Source organism: Podarcis tiliguerta (assembly GCF_965153285.1).
Source record: "Podarcis tiliguerta genome assembly, chromosome: 3".
In the NCBI taxonomy this organism is placed as follows: Eukaryota; Metazoa; Chordata; class Lepidosauria; order Squamata; family Lacertidae; genus Podarcis; species Podarcis tiliguerta.
Genome location: NC_139536.1, coordinates 299,016 through 320,301, shown reverse-complemented (window position 1 = coordinate 320,301; position 21,286 = coordinate 299,016). Strand labels below are relative to the sequence as shown.

At 52.3% G+C, this 21,286-nt stretch overlaps 2 protein-coding genes across 4 annotated transcripts; both read left to right on the top strand.

Moving 5' to 3' along the window:
• The first annotated feature begins 219 nt into the window (after positions 1-219).
• Positions 220-6,898, top strand: LOC310673843 (uncharacterized protein). Its single transcript, XM_083432565.1, has 5 exons — positions 220-723; positions 916-997; positions 1,260-1,342; positions 1,554-1,680; positions 2,181-6,898. The coding sequence occupies exons 1-5, from the start codon at positions 298-300 to the stop codon at positions 4,139-4,141; spliced, it is 2,679 nt and encodes an 892-aa protein (XP_083288691.1). The 5' UTR covers positions 220-297; the 3' UTR covers positions 4,142-6,898.
• A 2,641-nt stretch (positions 6,899-9,539) lies between these two features.
• On the top strand, positions 9,540-19,281 carry MPV17 (mitochondrial inner membrane protein MPV17). 3 transcript variants are annotated; one of them, XR_014509265.1, is made up of 9 exons: positions 9,540-9,566; positions 9,622-9,699; positions 15,323-15,438; positions 15,664-15,756; positions 16,228-16,323; positions 18,092-18,124; positions 18,484-18,536; positions 18,631-19,027; positions 19,081-19,281. XR_014509265.1 is itself a non-coding variant. In XM_083432823.1 (8 exons), the coding sequence occupies exons 2-8, from the start codon at positions 9,627-9,629 to the stop codon at positions 18,698-18,700; spliced, it is 534 nt and encodes a 177-aa protein (XP_083288949.1). In that variant the 5' UTR covers positions 9,540-9,566; positions 9,622-9,626; the 3' UTR covers positions 18,701-19,281. The 3 variants fall into 3 exon arrangements, 2 of the variants coding, with proteins under 2 accessions (XP_083288949.1, XP_083288950.1); XM_083432823.1 differs by having other exon boundaries at positions 18,631-19,281; XM_083432824.1 differs by lacking the exon at positions 18,092-18,124 and having other exon boundaries at positions 9,547-9,699; positions 18,631-19,281.
• Positions 19,282-21,286: the final 2,005 nt, after the last annotated feature.

Below are 21,286 nucleotides of genomic sequence, written 5' to 3'. Positions count from 1 at the left end.
AAGGGGAATGTCAGCTGCTTTGAGACTCCTTAAAGGGAGTGAAAGGCGGGATATCAAATCCAAAAAAAACCCTCACTCTCTTTTTTCCTGTTAATGAAAGTTCAGAGTCGGGGCTGTGGTGCAGTCCAGCCCTGGCTCCTAGCAAGACTCAGCCACGCTTGCTCAGGAAACATTTCTCTTCTCCTGACCATGTATCAATCTGATAATAGACCAATATATTTGCTTTGTAGGATCTAAATTGGAAAATCAGAACTTGGCAGAAAACAAAAGGATTCCTTCCGATCTCTTGGAGGCTTCATGAGAGCACCAATGCATGAGCAAGACTCAGCTGGTCCTGAAGCAGGAAGATGCCATGCCCTCCAAACTGGGAGCAGTGGGAGATTATGGGAAAACTCAGTGCAGAAGATCCCGGGTGAGGAGGACACCCTTTGCTCAGATGTGCAGAGCCAGCAGTTGACGCAGTCCGGCTCTCAGGAGGCCAAAGGACCCCGAGGAGCTTGCGGCCGACTCCACCACCTTGACAATCAGTGGCTGAAGCCAGACAGGCATACAAAACCTCAGATGCTGGACCTGGTGATTTTGGAGCAGTTCCTGGCTGTCCTTCCACTGGAGATGGAGAGCTGGGTGAGGGAATGTGGAGCAGAGACCAGTTCCCAGGCTGTAGCCCTGGCTGAAGGTTTCCTCCTGAGTCAGGCAGAGGAGAGAAAGCAGGCAGAGCAGCAGGTGAGAGAGACTTTCCTCTGGAAACTCCCAAGAGGCTCCCAACATGAGGGAGAGTACCCCCAAATTCTCTACTAATTGCTCATCATTTTTTGGAAAACATTCAGTGAGTTAGATCTGATATCCCCAAAGATTTTGCCTCTGCCATTTCTTTTCCAACGCTTCCCCCCATTCTCTGTTTGAATCCTATTTCAGGCAAAGTATCTGTTTGCAGAAATGGGCCCTGATTCCTGTGAGGCAGAGAAGACTCCATTGGACACTAGAGGGAGGCTGCTGGGTAAGGAGTTTTTTTTCTCATTCTGTGGATTTTGAAACTAATTTGTGGGTTGTGTTCATCTTTTGAGGGGAGGCTGAAAGCCCCAAGGTGGGGGGGGGGGAGATGTATTTTGACTCTACTAAAATTTGAAATGGGTACAAATGTCTAAATGCACTCAGCAAGGAAAACTTTTAATAAGGCCTATCTGTAGTTAGAGATGAAGTGCTGAACCTCTGAGAGATGCAGGACCTGATGGCTTCCCACTGACTTGTGCCTCTTGCAGGTGACAGAAGGATGCCCCCAAGACCTCCTCATCCATCTTTTCATGGTAGTGGAGGAGAAGCAGCAACTGTGGAGACAGATCAGGTATTGGGAAAGAATCAGGGAGCCTCTGGGCCCATTAAAATGCACAATAAAAGAATTCCATTTAAACATTATAATAAGCATACATAATTAACATATGTAGGAAAATAATCCCATTAAAACAACACAATTAACAGACAGAAAACAACCGAACAATGTATAGTAGATAATCTTTATGCTGTCTAAGCGGAGGACTTTTTCCTTTTCCTTTTAGGGTCCTCTGTGCTTTAAAGATGTAGCAGTGTATTTCACCGAGGAGGAGTGGGCGTTGCTGGATCCTGACCAGAGAGCTCTGCATAAGGAAGTCATGGAGGAGAATCGTGCAATTATGGACTCTCTCAGTAAGGCTTCCTGCTGGATCATAGTATCTGTTTTGAAACCCAATACATATCTACATGTGAGGAATTTTCAATATTTTGATGGAGCACAACAGCACCACCGCCAACATTTGGGATTCTAATTCCCCCACAGCTCACCTTAAATGGAGAGCTATCTACCATTTGGTCTGACAATATTCTTCCTCCACATATGGCTTCTTAAACCATGTTCATGCTGGTCTTCACAGTGGTGAGGGAAGTTAAAATAGCTTCTGTCAGGTTTTTTTGTCTCTGCTTCTGTTGGCCTTTGGTTGACCAAAGCAACAACTAACTTTGCAAATGGCAGAGATTCCATGATTGGGCCAAACATAATCTATCCTGGAAGGTGCCAGGCTCTGGTCCCCATCAGTGTGTATGTTAATGAGCATCAACAAAGGCAGTAAAGCTTGTAGTAAGGGTATTGTTCAATAATTTGGGGCTCCATTTCTTCCTGAAGTTCTAATCCATTTCTCTCTTTGATGCAGGTGGTGGATTGGAAATCATGAGCAATGGAGACCATTACAAAATTGACACAGGAGAGACCTCCTATTCCACATCCCATCAAATAAATCCCATTGGGAAGAATCACTATCAGTGCTTGGAATGTAGAAAGACTTTTAGTCGGAAGGATAGTCTCACAGCCCATCAAAGAACACACAGTGGGGAAAAACCCCATCAATGCTTGGAATGTGGGAATAGCTTCAGTCAGAGGTGCAATCTGGTGTCGCATCAGAAAATTCATACAAGGGAGAGACCATATCAGTGCTTGGAATGTGGAAAGAGCTTCAGTCACAGCTTCAATCTCACTTCCCATCAAAGAACTCACAGTGGGGAGAAACCATATCAGTGCTTGGGATGTGGGAAGAGATTCCGTTTCAGCGGCTCGCTCACTCTCCACCAAAGAATACACACAGGAGAAAAACCATATCAGTGCTTGGAATGTGGAAAGAGCTTCAGGCAAAGTTCTAACCTCATGGCCCATCAAAGAATTCATACAAGGGAGAAACCGTACGAGTGCTTGGAATGTGGAGTGAGCTTCTGTCAAAAGGCTAAACTCACATCTCATCAAATAATTCATAAAGGGGAGAAACCATATCACTGCTTGGAATGTGAAAAGAGCTTCAGTCGGAGGTCCCATCTCACTTCCCATCAGAAAATTCATACAAGTAAGAAACCCTATCAGTGCTTGGAATGTGAAAAGAGCTTTTGTCAAAGGGCTAAGTTCACTTCTCATCAAAGAATTCATACAGGGGAGAAACCATATGAATGCTTGGAATGTGGAAAGAGATTCACCCATAAGGAAAGTCTTGCATCCCATCAAAGAATTCATACAGGAGAGAAACCATATCACTGCTTGGAATGTGGAAAGAGATTCACCCATAAGGAAAGTCTCACTTCCCATTTAAGAATTCACACAGGGGAGAAACCATATCAGTGCTTGGAATGTGGAAAGAGATTCACCTATAAGAACAGTCTCACTTCCCATCAAAGAATTCATACAGGGGAGAAACCTTATCAGTGCTTTGAATGTGGAAAGAACTTCAGTCAGAAGGCCAAGCTCACAGCTCATCTAAGTGTTCATACAGGGGAGAAACCATATCAGTGCCCCGAATGTGGAAAGGGCTTCAATCGCAGCTCCAATCTCAGTTGCCATCTAAGAACTCACAGCGGGGAGAAACCCCATAAGTGCTTAGAGTGTGGAAAGAGCTTCAGTCACAGCAGCTCTCTCTTTTTCCATCAAAGAATTCATACAGGGGAGAAACCATACCCTTGCCTGGAATGTGGAAAGTGCTTCACTAGGAAGGAACGTCTCACTTCCCATCAAATAACTCACAGCGGGGAGAAACCCCATAAATGCCTCGAATGTGGGAAAGGCTTCATTCAGAAGGCTAAGCTCACAGCCCACCAAATAATTCATACAGGAGAGAAACCTTATGAATGCTTGGAATGTGGAAAGAGCTTTGGTCAGAGGGCTAAGCTCACAGCCCATCAAATAATTCATACAGGAGAGAAACCCTATAAGTGCTTGGAATGCGGAAAGAGCTTCAATCAGAAAGCTAAGCTCATGGCTCATCAAAGAATACATACAGGAGAGAAACCATATCAGTGCTTAGAATGTGGGAAGAGCTTCAGTCAGAAATCTAAGCTCACAGACCATCAAAGGATTCATACAGGAGAGAAACCACACCAGTGCTTAGAATGTGGAAAGAGCTTCATTTGGAGGGCCACACTCACTTCCCATCAAAGAATACATACAGGGGAGAAACCGTATAAGTGCTTGGAATGTGGAAATTGCTTCAGTAGGAAGGAACATCTTATTTCCCATCAAAGAATTCACAGTGAGGAGAGACCATATCAGTGCTTGGAATGTGGAAAGAGCTTCAAATGGAAAAAAAGTCTCAGTTTCCATCAAGGAACTCACAGCAGGGAGAATCATAATATTTGAACATGGCTATCACATGTTCACACATGGCTACCACACTTTGAATTTCCAGGCTAAACATATGCAAATCCCTCAAACGTTCCTCATAAGGAACCTCTGGGATTAAAAATAATATTTATACCCCACCTATCTGACTGGGTTTCCCCAACTACTCTTGGTAGCTTACAGCATATATAAATCATAGTAAAATATCAAACATTAAAGACTTCCCGATGTCTTCTAAAAGTTATGTAGTTCTTTATCTCCTTGAGATCGGAAGGGAGGGCGTTCCACAGGGTGGGCACCACTACCAAGAAAGCGGTCTGCCAGGTTCCCTGTAATTTCCCTCTTGCTGTGAGGGAACCAGCAGAAGATCCTCAGAGGAGGACCTCAGTCAACATGCTCTATGTGCTTGATATCTGGTTGGAGAATTCAGGATTGGCTCCTTCAGGAACAGCCAACAGTTTATTCCAGTCTCCACCAGTGTAGTCCGGAATGTTGTCTTCTCCACCAGTAGCATGACACCTGAAGTCATTGTGCTGTTGAACGATCTGTCTTGGATGTGGGAGCCCAGGGTGATGTTGAGTAAGAGCCTTGGATCCCTGTTGAATGTAAGACAGCTTGCCAGCACGCCAGCGACCTCAGGTGATCTTGCACCCAAAGGTGGGAGCTGAGGAGATCATCTTCATTGGATCATAGAACAGTAGAATTGTAAGGGACCCCAAGGAGCATCCAGTCCAATCCCTTGAAATGCAGGAATAGACAATAGACTCAGCAGGCAGGAGGGTGTTTTAAAGAAGGTACCAGTGCAGAGGAGCCTGAGAACATCAGAAGGGCCACATTGGCCAACCAGGTGTCCACCATGGTTTATGAGAGAGGCTGGATCAATGGCAACACTTGCAGCTGCAACATGTTTTAACATCTTTATTTGGACCAGCAGCTTTTACAGAATCTAAGACACCTGAGATATTAGAACAATTGGCTAAATCCTTTGAGACTAAAAAGCAAGGGATTGTTTTCTCTAGATACCTGGTTTCAGTCATTCAATTTGACATACAAAACCTGAGAAACGAACAGAATAAATAACTGGAGGTTCCTGCCTCACCCCGTCAGTGGGACAAAGTTTTAACTTCGGTAGCTCATGTTTCATTAGATTATGAATCATGTCTTATACAACAAAAAATAATGTTTATAATTTATTGGATGCAATGTATGACACTTGCACATTTTGGGAGGAAAGTATTATGATGTATAAATACTACTTTGGGGGCAGGGAATTGAAATTGTCGGGATAATATTACCCTGGGACGCGGGTGGCGCTGTGGGTTAAACCACAGAGCCTAGGACTTGCCGATCAGAAGGTCGGCGGTTTGAATCCCCGCGACGGGGTGAGCTCCCGTTGCTCGGTCCCTGCTCCTGCCAACCTAGTAGTTGAAAAGCACGTCAAAGTGCAAGTAGATAAATAGGTACCGCTCCAGCGGGAAGGTAAACGGCGTTTCCGTGCGCTGCTCTGCTTCGCCAGAAGCGGCTTAGTCCTGCTGGCCACATGACCTGGAAGCTGTATGCCGGCACCCTCGGCCAATAAAGCAAGATGAGTGCCGCAACCCCAGAGTCGGCCACGACTGGACCCAACGGTCAGGGGTGCCTTTACCTTTACTAATATTACCCTAAACCACATACCAACAACTATATGTGGACAACTCATGCCCTTCCTTCTGCTGAAAGACTGAAATTGATTCTAATGTAAAATGTGGATATTTAATTAGACATTAGATATAACTCTTGACTTTGTTCTAACTGTTCCAGTAGTAATTGCATTTAACCTTCCGATAGACTGCATCAGTGAATGATTCCTCTGTGCCTGCATTTTGTAACCCTTGTGCTTTCTTCCTATGCTGAGTGAACATTGCATGGGCTTCTAGGAGGGAAATGGATGTTTTGCCAAAGGGTTATGTGTGGAGTTAGCATCTGGGGAAGAACTATTATTTCTCCTGGAATCTGTGTGAGGCCCAGAGAGAGGAGAGAAAATTCTGGTCCTCGTCCCTTCTCACTGATGGTCTGGTTGCTAAGAAAACTGTCCGATGAGTTGTAAGTTAAGACCTAACGGACCGGGAGTATGCTAGATAAATAAGGGAATTATATCAGTATAGAGTCATGCGTGTTTACATCCCATGACCTGCAGTCTTTCCAATGTGTGTAGTAGGATGTTTTGATGTTTATGGTCCTGTATTTTATGACTCTCTGTGTGCTGTGTTTGAAACTCTTGTCTGAGCTTTGTTCTGATGTGCCTCATGGCAGTCCTCTTCTTCACTGGCAGTACGACTAAAACAGAAGAAGAAGAAGAAGAGTTTGGATTTGATATCCCGCCTTTCACTCCCTTTAAGGAGTCTCAAAGCGGCTAACATTCTCCTTTCCCTTCCTCCCCCACAACAAACGCTCTGTGAGGTGAGTGGGGCTGAGAGACTTCAGAGAAGTGTGACTGGCCCAAGGTCACCCAGCAGCTGCATATGGAGGAGCGGAGACGCGAACCCGGTTCCCCAGATTACGAGTCTACCGCTCTTAACCACTACACCACACTGGCTCTAAAACAACCATGTTCTAGTCTATATTTGCCTGTGGCAAATATCTTGAATGCATTTATAAAAATAACCGGTCTACTTACTTACCCCTTTATTGTATTGTATCGTATTTCTAGCAGTTCATTTTGCTTTGTTTAGACCTTTCTCCACCTTTTTAACTTTATTTCTCTACCGAAACCTTCAATAAAGTATCAGTATTAAAGGGGGGGATTCATAAAAGAAAAAGTGCCACCCAATGGTACATCTAAGGAAACCGTTGTGGCTGCATAAGGAGCTTACAGATGAGCTGAGAGTTAAGAAGGGCATGTATAAGAAATGGAAGAATGGTGGGCAAAAAAGTGGGACCCCTGGCCCCCCTCCCTCAGCAGACCCAAGACCAGTTCTCCTCCCTCCAAGAGAATAAACACAAACCAGGCAGCCACTACATGGGCAAAACTTGTCCCTTTGCCTGGGCACCTGGCTCCTGCAGCCCCAGAGAACAGCATGTACCCAGCCCCCTTCCCTACCTCCTTGGGGGGCTCCCTGAAAGAGCCCCCCCTTGCTCAGAATAGTTGGGAAACCCTCTTCCACCAGCCCTCTCCACCCAGGCTACTATTCACGTACCCAGCAATGCTTTCCCCAGGTGTTAATCGCTGGCATCCTGGCCCCAGAGTGCCAGGCAAGAGGCCACCTCAAATATATAAGTTATGTCACAATCTGGGAGGGTTTTTCAGCAGTTTGCCCCTATCCCTCCCCTGACCTCCACCTCACACCCCTTAAGTAAAAATAAAAGGAAATGTATACATGATCCTGTTTCTCAGCCAAGTTGAGCACAGTGGTACCTTGGTTTAAGAACAGTGAATTTATGAACAACTTGGATTAAGAACACTGCAAACCTGGAAGTAGGTTTTGGTTTGTGAACCAAAGGTACCACTGTACACTCTCTTGATTTTGAGTACACGATTGGTTTTATATGACTTTCTAAAGTTTTCCCATTGAGCCAGCACATAGACACATTTATCAGTGAATTGTTACATTTGGTAATGTGCAGCGGAGGCCCTTTTGAAGAGAGATAGGAAAAAACTGTGTGATGAAGTGTTTTGTGGGGACATTTGCAGGAGTGATTGCGTTGATTTTGGTAGTCGGGGCTGGAGGGGCAACCCCCCACAAACCTTTCTATAAATTCCAGTAACACTACCAATGAAACAACATGAAGTGTTGGTCTATGGATGAACGTGGGGTGGGGGGGCGTTTTTCCAAAATGAAGATATTGTCTTTAAATTTAAACTTGGATCAACCCAATTGAGCCATATGCTGATGGGGATGAGCATGTTTCCTGGAGGCTTTGTTTTTTCCTCCACGTGATGCTCTACTGTGGGTGCACTTAGTTATGCCAAAATCTCAGGGGGGAGAAAGCCTCTGCAAATTCCAACAGGCTCCATGTGTATCTTGAGGCTGAATTCCCCCCCCCCCCCAAGTTTGACACTTTATGTGACTGTTGTTCTGATTGCTAAGTCTTTTTTACTATGATTACTACAACATTTGTAATTCATTATTTCAGGTGTCACAGGAAGGGGGTGGTGGTGCAAAACACAAGTCTCTATATGCCTCAAGGATGGACAAGAGGCCCAGGTGTGCTTCTGTGGGGAGGGCATTCCCCCAGTTGAGGAACCGCCCCCAAGATGGCCTCCACCCAAACCTCTGAGGGTGGGGAAACTACTAAGAGGCCCTGTTGCCAACCTGGTTGTTCCTGCCTAAGTGCACAGCCTTACATTTGTCCCTATTAAAATTAATTTTGTTGGCTTGCACCCAGTTGTCCAATCTGTTAAGGTCATTTTGAATCCTGATTCTGTCTTCTTCAGCATCAATTAGCCCTCTCAGTTTGGTTCCGTCTGCACATTGGATGAGCATCCTCTCCAATTCCTTTCTCCAAAAAATCCCCTTAAAACAACACAACAAATGGTCCACATTCTCTACGCCTATCAGATTTTTTTTAATGCGGACGCCCACAAGGATCCTGAGCAGTTTGCAGAATGACAGAAGGAGCTCCGCTTGGCTTCGGGGCGCTGGAAAGAAAGCTGAACTTGGGGTTCCCTCCCTCCATCTCCTCACTGCAGATGGTGACAGCAGTCATGACATTAAAAGACGCCGCCTTCTTGGGAGAAAGGCGATGGCAAACCTAGACAGCATCTGAAAAAGCAGAGACATCACCTTGCCAACAAAGGTCCGTATAGTTAAAGCCATGGTTTTCCCAGTAGTGATGTATGAAAGCGAGAGCTGGACCATAAAGAAGGCTGATGGCCGAAGAATGGATGCTTTTGAATTCTGGTGCTGGAGGAGACTCTTGGGAGTCCCATGGACTGCAAGAAGATCAAACCTCTCCATTCTTAAGGGAATCAACCCTGAGTGCTCCCTGGAAGGACAGATCCTGAAGCTGAGGCTCCAATACTCTGGCCACCTCATGAGAAGAGAAGACTCCCTGGAAAAGACCCCGATGTTGGGAAAGATGGAGGGCAGAAGGAGAAGGGGAGGACAGAGGACAAGATGGTGGGACAGTGTTCTCGAAGCTACCAGCATGAGTTTGACCAAACTGCGGGAGGCAGTGGAAGACAGGAGTGTCTGGCATGCTCTGGTCCAGGGGGGCACGAAGAGGCGGACACGACTCAACAGCAACCCTCCATCTCCACGCGCAGCTCCGGACCCCGCCATCTTTTCTTCCTTCTCCAAAGAGCAGGCAGCGGACTCCCGCGGGCGCCTCTACTCATTGGTCTATGTCCCGCGCGCCTCCTTCACGTAATCCTTCGGCGCCTCCCTCCCCGCCAATAGGCGCGCGCGGCTTCGGAGGCGCCTTCTACGTCATCTCCGGGCGCCGGAAGTCCCTTTCCCGGCACGTGGAGTCGCTTTCGGCTCCCGCTCTCCGAGGGCGCTCGTGTCCCCGCGGCGGAGGCGGCATGGCGGCCCTGTGGAGAGGCTACCAGAGACTGATGGCCCGGCACCCGTGGAAGGTGCAGATCGGCACCGCCGGTAAGAGGGAGGCCGCGCCCGCCTTGCTTCCCCTCGCCTGCTCCGGATTCATCCCGGCGGGGCTGCGCCGGCGCTCCTTGGCTCTCCTTCGCCGGGGCGGGGAGGGCTCTGGGACTTGGAGAAGGATGGCTCCGGGCCGGCCTCTTCCAGGGCAGGAATCTCATTTCCAGGAAAGGGGAAGCAGGTGTCTTGGGATTTCAAACGTCCTCTCCTCGTTGCATTTCTTCCCGCCTCAAAGTAGCTTGTGTAGGCGTTGCTATTGTTTATCATGTCCGCGTCTTGGTGACCCCCCCTGGACCAGAGCACGCCAGGCACTCCTGTCTTCCATTGCCTCCCGCAGTTTGGTCAAGAACACTATCCAACCATCTCGTCCTCTGCCGTCCTCTTCTCCTTATGCCCTCCATCTTCCCCAACATCAGGGAAAGCTTTAACTATACGGACCTTTGTTGGCAAGGTGATGTCTCTACTTTTTAAGGTGCTGTTTAGGTTTGCCATCGCCTTTCTCCCAAGGAGCAGGCGTCTTTTAATTTCGTGACTGCTGTCACCATCTGCAGTGATCATGGAGCCCAAGAAAGTAAAATCTCTCACTGCCTCCATTTCTTCCCCTTCTATTTGCCAGGAGGTGATGGGACCAGTGGCCATGATCTTCGTTTTTTTATGTTGAGCTTCAGACCATATTTTGCGCTCTCCTCTTTCACCCTCATTAAAAGGTTCTTTAATTTTTCCTCACTTTCTACCATCAAGGTTGTGTCATCTGCGTATCTGAGGTTGCTGATATTTCTTCTGGCAATCTTGATTCCGGCTAGGGATTCATCCAGCCCAGTCTCCATCTTCACCACAACCCTGTGAGGTAGGCTAGTCCCCCAGTGGCTGAGTGGGGGTCACAAGCCCACTGTTCGACCCCCAGCTGGGCTGCCTCCTGGAGAGTGGGTGGTGCAGGGAGCTCTGCTGAATTGTTGGGGGGCCGCAGGTGGCTCTGACTATCCGCCCCCCTGCCTGTAGGACGTTGGGCTGCCCAGCTCTTCCTAGGCGGGAGGGCTCCCCCCCCCCCCAGTCAGGAGCTAGGGAAGTGGACTCCTTCAGTCCCCCATCACAGGGGGCAGCCAGAGACCAAGCCCAAATGGAGCATCCTTAGGTCTTGCCCTGAGGTGCCTCATGGCCGTCTTATATCCAGCAAGCAAATGCCTTTTGCACACAGGCTCCGTGAAATAGGAATTCCGTTTCTCTTGAAATCAGACGGTGCCGACATTTGGCCGGCTGAGGAAAATGTTTTTGCTTTGCCAAGTGCTTTTAGATAATTCATTTGATTCCCTCTTGGTCATTGTTCTGCATTTTTATAGTTTTCAAAAATAATTTTAGTGTAGACTGCCATATTTTACGAGTTCACGGCTTACAAGTGCCCTTAAAAATCAAAAAGCACTGTCCAAAAGCCAACACCACCTGCAGGTCTTCATGCCTGCCCCACAGCAAAGGGGGTGGAATGCTGTATGTGACTGTAAGTGTGACAAGCCTGCCTAGCTGTAGCTGACACCATGCACAGCCTGCATGAAGGGGGAGGAACTTTGCCTTTGCCTCAGCTGTGAATGGTGAAGACCTCACCTGCAAACCAGGGAAGACCCGCCTGGCACCTTAGCAGGGCTGAGTCCCCTTGTGCAGCCAGGATAGCACCCTCTGCCTGGTCTGGGGCCACACCCTCCCTGCAGCAGCTGCCGGTCTGGATTCTGTGCCCCAAACCAGTTCTGAAGCAGCAGTCCTCCCCACCCCGGACTCCTCATCTCCTGGCCACCAAGCTGGATGGCTTAAAAAGAGGATGAGCCAATTCATGGGGGGTGGGTCTATGGAAGGATATTAGCCATGAGGGCAGCAATGCTTCTGAATATCTGAATATTGCTGGGAACCGCAAGAAGGGAGAGTTGCTCTTGGGCTCAGATCCTGCTTGCAGGGTTCCCACTGACCTCTGTGAGAACAGGATGCTGGGCTAGAGGGACCATCGGCCTGATCCAGTTGCTTCTTATTGGGTTCTTGTTGTTGTTTAGTCTTGTCCGACTCTTCGTGACCCCCTGGACCAGAGCACGCCAGGCGCTCCTGTCTTCCACTGCCTCCCACAGTTTGGTCAAACTCATGCTGGTAGCTTCGAGAACACTGTCCCACCATCTCGTCCTCTCTCGTCCCCTTCTCCTTGTGCCCTCCATCTTTCCCAACATCAGGGTCTTTTCCAGGGAGGCTTCTCTTCTCATGAGGTGGCCAAAGTCTTGGAGCCTCAGCTTCAGGATCTGTCCTTCCCGTGAGCACTCAGGGCTGATTTCCTTCAGAATGGAGAGGTCTGATCTTCTTGCAGTCCATGGGACTCTCAAGAGTCTCCTCCAGCACCAGAATTCAAAAGCATCCATTCTTCGGCGATCAGCCTTCTTTATGGTCCAGCTCTCGCTTCCATACATCACTACTGGGAAAACTATAGCTTGAACATAGCTTTTAATTGGGTTCTTAAGTTCTAACATTTCTGATACAGGTTTCCAGGCATTGCAAGTGGGGAGAGTTGCTGCTCTCTTGCTTCTGCCCTGTTTGGGGACTTCCCATTGGGGCATCTGGCTGGCTGCTGCAGGGTGCAGGGCCGGGCGGGGGGGGATGGGACAGGATGCTGAACAAGGTGGACCCTTGGCCTAGATGAAGTCCCAGCAAAAGAAGAATGGATACAAAAACTTATGGAATATGCAGAAATGGCGAAACTTACTTGAAAAATAAGAAATCAAGATAGCAAACTTTTTATAAAAGAATGGAAATGGTTCAAGGAATATTAACAAGCAAACTGTAAACAGATAGGAACATTGACAGGGTTATTGTAATAACCTGCAGCTTTATAAGAGTATATTTTTAAAGTAGATGAGTAAATGAGCAAATTAAGTTCATTTGTATATGCAAAAAATGTTAAAAATAAATTTAAGGAGCCACAGAAAGAGGGGGAAGGAAGTCAATGATTGTAAAATTATTGAAATGTATAAAAATGAAAGTCCGAAATATAAAATTAAAGGGTGGGCCTTGGCCTAGATCCAGCAGGGCTTCTCTTAGCTCCTCCCTCCACCCCCTGCTTCACTTCTCCGGGGGGGGGGGGCATCCATCCTTCCACCAGGTCCCATGGAACTGCCCGCCTGCTGTGTGTTGGGGGGGGGGGAGTGGCCACTGAGTGGCGCTGGCAGCCTCCCAAGGCTCCTTGTGGGTGAAGTCATCGCCCGGGGAGTCATCAATCTCTGTGGTGCTGCTGGCACAGAGCGACTCTCATCCCATTACACTTGGCCCGGCTGCCAGCTGCGTCATACAGGTGCCACCTCTCCCCTTCCCGCCAATCTGGGGGAGTGAATGAAGGCATGGAGCTGGGAGGGAGCCTTTGGCGACGGAAGCTGTGAGTTTGTCAATGAGCAAGTGGAGGAGCTGAGAACACACCACGGTGCTTCTGACACGGCATCCAAAGCAAGGGGGGGGTTCCCTGTCTCTCGGGGGCTGAATATCCCACCCAAGGAAAGTCTGCACAGGCAAGGGCTGGGAGGGGGGAGGCATTAGATAGCAGGCATTGGGACTAGTTTGGGAAGGGGCCCTTACATGAGAAGAGCCAAACGTCCTGTTCTCACAGTGAACAGCCAGGTGCCCCGAAATGAATGACCACCACCCCCCCGTCCAGAGCAGGACCTGAGCCCAAGTCAGTTCTGTGTGCTGCTTCCTTTCAAACCTCCAGATTCACAGCGACTCTCCTCTTCCTCTTCCTCCTCCACTGCAGATCTGGAACTCCCCCCCCCTCCCGTTTCCTGGGGACTCTGGTGTTCTTCAGGGAGGGGGCGTTCTGTGACCCTCCGTGGGGGGCGTCTTCCAGTCATGGGGCTGGCGCATACTTTTTCAGGGCCCCAATTTCATTCTCAAGGCCGGAGTGAAATCTTGAGGTTCATTCCGCTTTGCCATCTCGTTGGATTTCCCTTTCCCAACTCCTTTTCTTTTCCTTTCTGCCAGGGGCTGTTAAACAGCTGGTGGGCAGAGCAGTCACTGAGACAGGGGTCACATTTGGCATTTCTGGCAGATTCTTAGAATAGGAAGGGACCCCCAAAGCCCATCCAGTCTAACCCCCTTCAGTGCAGGAATCACAGAGTCTGTGTAAAAACCTCCCGGGAAGGGGAGCCCCACCCTCCTTGGGACCTGGAGGTCAGAGCATGCAGAGGAAGCGGAGGCAGCTGTGCTGCTCTGGAGACCCTGCCTTGAAGGCTGCGGCTGAGCCCCCTCCCTCGCCTGGCCATGGCCCCCTTCCATCTCCCCTCTCTGGGGGAAGAGAGGCGGCTTCTCTTCTTCTGGGCACAGGGCTGTGTCTTCTCCCTTTGCCAGCTCCCTGGATCCACTCCAAGGAGGGAGGCTTGACGTCAACAGATAGCTGGCAGGGACTTTGGGGGAGGCAGTGGCTCAGAGGCTCTGCCCCCTTGGCCAGAGACCAGAAAAAGCCAGGCCTGGGCTGGGGAAGATGTGGCTTGGCAGAAATGGAGGCAGCCCTGCACCCCCTTTCCTCCTCCTTCCAACACAGCAGTCTATAGTTTGCTTCTATTTTTGTTGTTGTTTAGTCGTTTAGTCGTGTCCGCCTCTTTGTAACCCCCTGGACCAGAGCACGCCAGGCCCTCCTGTCTTCCACTGCCTCCCGCAGGTTGGTCAAACTCATGCTGGTAGCTTCGAGAACACTGTTCCACCATCTCGTCCTCCGTCGTCCCCTTCTCCTTGTGCCCTCCATCTTTCCCAACATCAGGGTCTTTTCCAGGGAGGCTTCTCTTCTCATGAGGTGGCCAAAGTACTGGAGCCTCAGCTTCAGGATCTGTCCTTCCAGTGAGCACTCAGGGCTGGTTTCCTTCAGAATGGAGAGGTTTGATCTTCTTGCAGTCCATGGGACTCTCAAGAGTCTCCTCCAGCACCAGAATTCAAAAGCGTCCATTCTACGGCGATCAGCCTTCTTGATGGTCCAGCTCTCACTTCCATACATCACTGCTGGTTGCTTCTATAGGGAGCATCATAAATGGTGCAGTTGGAAGGGACCCTGAGAGTCATCTAGTCCAACCCTCTGCAACACAGGGATCAAACTAAAACATCCCTGACTGATGGCTGCCCAAACTTTTATCTTTTTGTAAACCACTTTGAGGGATTCGCCCCCCGCCAATCAAGCGATGTGTGAATTTTAGGAAAGAAATACATTGTTTTGTGTGTACATGAGGTTTTCCACGTGAGGAGCGTCCGCACAGCTAAGCCTGAAGAGTTTCCGCCTGGCGAGAACTGCAGCCCCTGAGCCTCAAGATCCCGTGCGGCTGGCTCAGCCATAACACCAAACATGGTTCGGCTCTGGGGGGTCGTGCCCGGCCCTCCCTCCTTTTCTGCCTGGAGCAAACGAGCTCAGAGCCGCCTTCAGGCTGGCAAACTGGGGTCTGAGCTGGCCTTGCCCACCAGGATCAAAACACTCAGGTTTAATTCCAGTTTTCAATCCGGATCTTCAAGGCAACAAGGAGCCAACTGTGCTTTGGCTCAAGCCAGGAAGTGAGTCATTTGACTTGTCCTCTGGGGCTGGGCAGACAGTGCACCCCACCTACGAGATGATGTTGCTTTTGCACAGGGACCCTGGTGGGCGTGGGAGATGTGATTTCCCAGCAGGCGGTGGAGAGGAGGGGGCTGGCTGGACACAGCAGCCGGCGGACCCTGAAGATGATGGCCATCGGTTTCTGCTTTGTGGTGAGCCAGGGTAAATTGGGTGGCACAGGAGCCCCAAGCCAGAAGGGCCTCTGGGCTGGAAGACGTTCCTCTTGGCTCCTGGGGAGACGGCTTCCCCAAGGGGGCTGGGCCAGGGGGAGCGCCTTGACCTGGCAGGCCTGGGTCTCCCTGGTCCTCTGTGGCTGTAGGGGGAGGCTCTGCCTCAGTTGCTGTGCTGTGACCCCGGCCTGCCCCTCTCCCCTGCAGGGCCCGGTCATTGGAGGCTGGTACCACGTCCTTGACCGCCTGGTGCCCGGCACTACCAGGGTAGCTGCGTTCCAGAAGATGCTGCTGGATCAGGTCAGGAGGCTTTCTCCGTGGGATCCCCAAGCCAACCGGCCGGCCAGGGCTTTGCGGGCTCCTCTTCCACAGCTAAGGAATCCCTGGCAGGCAGCATCCGACCCTGACTCTCTGTTCTGCCGTCAAACAGCAAAGCTTTTCCTAGTGGTTCATCTCCTTTCTTCCATTTAAATCCATTGGTTTGGGTCCTCCCCTCTGGAGGAGCAGCAGGAAACAAGCTGGCTCCTCCTTTGGGCATTTGAAGACGGCTGCCATATCACCTCTCCCTGCTCCAGCCCCCAGGGGGACTTGTTCTGATGCTTGGTTTGGCCCCTCCCTTCTTCAGCTGCCCAGGGGCGGGTGGGGAGGGGGCTTCCTGGGGGGCCAGAGAGCTCTTCCTCCTTCCCCGCTCCTTGCTTGAGGTCTCCCTGGCAGCTGAGATGCCACTGGCTCCACCTTCTCCCCATGGATCCCCTCTCCTCTGTCCCACAGGCCGGCTTCGCCCCCTGCTTCCTGGGCTCTTTCCTGGCTGTGGCAGGAGCGCTCAATGGCCTCTCCCTGGAGGAGAACTGGGACAAGATCAAGCGGGTGAGTTGGCCGCAGGGCAGCTGGCAGGGAAGGGGTGTGGCCATCTCTGGAGCGGCAGAGTTGCAAGGGACCCACTGGTCATCTAACATGCCCCCCCCCCACTGCAATGAAGAATCCCTGATTTCCTCCTCCCTTGATGCTGCCAGGATTGGCGGGTCCCTCTGCCTCTCTGCTTGGAGGCGATTTTGCTGTGCCAGAGAGTTATTCCTTGGAGGTTTCGATTCTGCCTTTGGAGAGGCGTTTGGGGACGTCTTCCATGGCCGGATCCAGGTCTGACAAAAGGAAGGACTTTTTCGCCCAAGAACACTTAGCTAAGCAGCGGAACTCCCTTCCACAAGGGGCAGCGACGGCCACCCATTTGGATGGCTCTTAGATAAGGGAAATTCCTCCAGGCCGAAGGAGAGGCTGGGGAGGGGGACTGCTGACACCCTGCTGCATGAGGCCAGTGGCCCTTCTGGGGCAGCCTCCTTTTCTCCCAGTGGCCAGCCAGGTGCCCCCAAGGGAGCGCAAGAGCCCTTGCATGGTGGTCTCTCCTTCTGAGGTTGGCTGTGTGGTGGTGGGAGAGGGGCCACTGGACGAGGTGGCCGTCCCCTTTGCTCTGGCCCTGCTCCCCCTCCGATGTCCTGGCGTGCCACAGAGGCTCCTGCCTGTCCCTCCAGTCCCTCTGCCCTTTGAGCTGCAGCATCTGCCCCCCCCCCCCGGCTGCCTTTCTGCCGCCTCCCGTCCTGCGAGGGCCTTGCATGACCCCTGCCAATGTCTCTCGCGTCACCTGGAGAGCCTGGTGCAGGGATCCGGCCCGCCTGACACACGCACAGCCCCCTCCCCATCTCTTTCAAGAGCCTTTTCTTCCCATCTCATCTCGGTGTGGACTGAAAGACTCGGCTGCTTTACTCACCAGAGATGAGTCACAGGAGGATAAATGTCACAGTGACCCCCTCCCTCTTGAGGAGCTGGATGTGCCACCAAGAGGGAGAGGGAGGGGGGTGGAGAGAGCCAAGCAGGATCCTTGGGGGAGGGGGGTTAACACACCAGCAGCCTTCTGCCTTTGCCTGACCCCCACTTTGGAGTAGAGAATTGGGGGTCCCATGGGCCGGAAGTATAGATGTGGGTCCCATGGTGGGGTTCCCTGGGCCAGAAGGGTTTCGGCTCCCCCAACCCCACCAGGACTCTTCCAGGACCGAGACCCAGCTGGCTTCAGGCACCCCCAGGGCAGGTCTGTACAGTGGGGTGGGAGTGCCTGACCCCTTCGAAGGGGACCCCACCCCCTGTGTCCCTCAGGGAGGTGGGACCTCCGAGTATAGGGTTGTTTAGTATTATTATTGATAATAATAATAATTAATAATTAATAACCCCTCCAAGGAGTGCTGTGAAGGTGACCTGGGAGGGGGAAGTCTTGGAAGAAATGGGGGTTGTTTTCTAAGAGGGGTGTGTGTGAGGCAAAGTATATGAAAGGAAGACCAACAACATTGTTGCTGTTATTCTTTGTTAGATTTACGGTATATTCCACCCTTGATCACAAGATCTCAGGGCAGTTCACAAGATCAAACTCAAAGGCCAAAGCACAAGGAGGGCAGCCTGTTTCTGTCTGAGAGAGAGGAGTTTGGGATAAACTTCTGGAGACGCTCCCTGGCTCTGGTCTTCCCCAGAGGTCTCCCGGAGGTGCCTGGCATGGAGAAGTCCCTCTCGGCAGGGGTGGGGTTGACTGAGCCATGGGGGGGGGCCCTGCCAGCCAGCCCTCACACCCCCCCCCCGTGTTGCTCTCTTGCAGGACTACATGGATGCCCTCATCACCAACTATTACGTGAGTCCTCCGGCTGCCCCCTGGCAGGACCTGCCTCCCTCTGCCGCCTGCCATCCGCCTGCCCCCCCCCCAGCCCTGCCTGGCAAAGGGGGCTCCTTGGCTGCCCTTCCAGAGGCCCTACAGGATCGCCTGGTCAGTCGGTCGGCAGCATCTCTCTGGAAGCCTCCAAGCTCAGCACATCACAGAATTGTGGAGTTGGATGGGGCCCCAATTGTCACGCAGGAATCCCAGCTCCCCTTCCCCTGGTGGCACTGAGAGGTTTGGGCCTGGGGGTTTGGGGAGGGGTCTTCCTGGGACCCTGCGCTGGGCGGCCACGCTGCTTCCCCAGTGGCGCATCTCTCGCCCCCTCTCCCTTTCAGATCTGGCCGGCTGTGCAAGTGGCCAACTTCTACTTCGTCCCCCTGAACTACAGGTAAGGCCTGCCTTTCCTGCCTGCAGGATCCAACCCCCCGGCTCCCCTTGGCAGTGCCGCTGCCCCTCAGCTCTTTCTCTGCCCCCCCCCCCAGGCTGGCCGTGGTCCAGTGTGTTGCCATTGTCTGGAACGCCTATCTCTCCTGGAAGGCCAACCAGCTGTGACCGGTGGAGGAGACTCATCCTGACTCCAGCCCCTCTGCACCCGACTCTTGCCATCCACTACGGCCTGCCTGGCAATCTGGGCCCTGTGCACCCGCCTGCCCCATGCACCCCCTCCCCAATACTGGCCCCCCAGTGGCAGAGAGAAGCCCGGAAACCCTGAGATATGGTTGGGCTCCAGGCCCCAGTTGCTCCCAGCAGCTGCGTGGCCCAGTTGCCAGGGATGGTGGGAGCTGGAGTCCAGCCACAGGTTCGCCCCGATGGACCGTATCGCCTGGAGGTCCTTGCTGTGTCTGTTTGGGATGGTCTCTGGCAAGGGAAGCCCCCTCTGTCTCGACACCCGACTCCCATGGCCGGCGAAAGCAGCCCCAGCCCCACATGAGGGTCGAGGGCGTCATTCTGTGTCATTGGGAGGCCCCAGGGATGCTCTGACCCCTGCGCCCCACTGGAAGCCCCTCACCTGCCTCCTTTGTCAGAGCACAGTGGGGAGAAACAGGCAGACTCTAGCCCAGGGGCCAGCAACCTTTTTCAGCAGGGGGCCAGTCCACTGTCCCTCAGGCCTGGGGGGGGGGCAGACTGTATTTGGGGGAAAAATGAATTCCTATGCCCCACAAATAACCCAGAGATGGGTTTTAAATAAAAGCACATACTCTACTCATGTAAAAACACCAGGCAGGCCCCACAAATAACCCAGAGATTCATTTTAAATAAAAGGACACATTCTACTCATGTAAAAACACACTGATTCCCGGACCGTCCGTGGGCCGGATTGAGAAGGCGATTGGGCTGGATCCGGCCCCCAGGCCTTAGTTTGCCTACCCATGATCTAGCCCATCTCTTGGCTCTTTCCCCTGGCAGAATGCATGGCAGCCTCTCGTGTCCAGTGAGGGGGCAGCCCGTGAGAGACCAGGCTTTTATCAATGCACTCATCACTTTACTTTCCAAAAAGTATTCAGCAACTGTATGAAGGAGAAAGTTCTATTGGGGGCCACTTTGGGGTGGCTGCATGGAGCTTCCATGTGTAGGGACAGTCTACCTCAATCCTGGTTGCTAGGGAAGGGTAGCAAGGGAGGGCGTCTGGCTGACCACTGTGACAGACTGCAAGGGCCCCCTCTGTGGCTTTCTCTGACCTTTCTGTGAAGGAGGCGATTGAGCCGAATAAATCCATTGTGAAAAAACAGTGTCTTCTGTCTTTGATGCCGGCACACGGGCTCCACTTGAGTCTGGGGGTGAGGGTCTCTCAGGCCCAGGATGTGGATGAAAAGGTGGACAACGTGCCCAGCAAGACCTACAGCGAGGGTGTTTGTGTGGCCCCCAGAGGGAGAGAGGAACAGGTGAAAGCTGCAAAGGTGGCTTTGAAGAGGGAAAAGGCAAACCGGGAGGAAATGTCCGTCCGTGGCTAAATGGAGCCTCCGTGGGCAGGAGGGGTCTATCTTCGGGTGGGGGGGTCACTCGAGCGGCGGGTGCTGGACATGATAGGTGCACCTGAGCTGATGCGCTTGCAAGCGCCTAAACCACTGCTGCCTTGCGGGAAGGTGGAATCGGGCATCTGCGAAAGGACGCGAGGAGTCCGGCCCGGCGAAGGTGTCAGGGCGGCTCCGAGGGCCGAGCCTGCGCCGCCCGCTCCTCCCTGCGGGCCGGTCTTGTTCGCTCGCCTCCTGCCCGGCGCGTGTTTGCCAAGAGGCCAAGCAATTGCCGGCGGCTGTTTGCTTTGTTTCCCGGCGGCCGAGCGCGCCAGCTGAGCCCCGAGCTGCGCTGCGCCCTCTTCCCTCGTGAGCGAGGCAGCCTCAGCCGCAAGGCCGGCTCTCCACTCGGCTGGGCCAAAAGGTGGGCGTGGGGGGCGGGCAGCGCGATGGCCGGAAATAAACCTGTCGGTCAGCCGGAGCTCCAGGCGCTCTTTGGCCCAGCAAGGCAGACAGCTCGTCGTCGGGGAGGGACACCCCAAGAAGGGCTGCAGCACCCCCTTCCAGTTCCAAGTCCTGCTGCGGCCCAAACCCGTCCTGGCCTGCTCCCCATCTATCCTTGGCCATGAGACCCCCAGACCCAGTTCTCTGAAGCGCAAGTGAGCTGCCCTCGGGCCTTTCCTCCCCGGAGAGCCATGCGGAGTCCCGCTTCCCATCGTGGCTCACGGTTTGCAAGGACCTGTCCTGTAGGGACACCCCCACCTCAAAGTCTGCCTCGCTGCCCTGAGTTCCCCCATTCCAGAAGCGGGAGCCCTAATGATGCCCAATTAAAAGGCACTTGGATGAGGTCCGTGCAATGGCCTGTGGGGGCCTCCGGCTGCCGCACTAAGAGGCGGGTGGAAGAAAGGCGCTTGCAGGCCGCGCGGTGAGGTTTGCCGGGCCGAGCCTTCCGTGGCAGCCTATCGAGCCCTTCCCGAAACCCCGGACCCTGAAACCCCACGGGGAGGGAAATGGCATTTCAAAGCACTTCGGAGCGACCCCTCTGTCCCCAGACAGTCCGCTTCCACCGGCAGAAGCTCTCCAGGGTCTCCAAAGTCTTTGCCAGCCTTACCTGAGGACGCAAAGATTAAACCTGGGACCTTCTGCACTCCGAGCATCTGCTTCTCCCCCCCCCCAGGCGAGATCT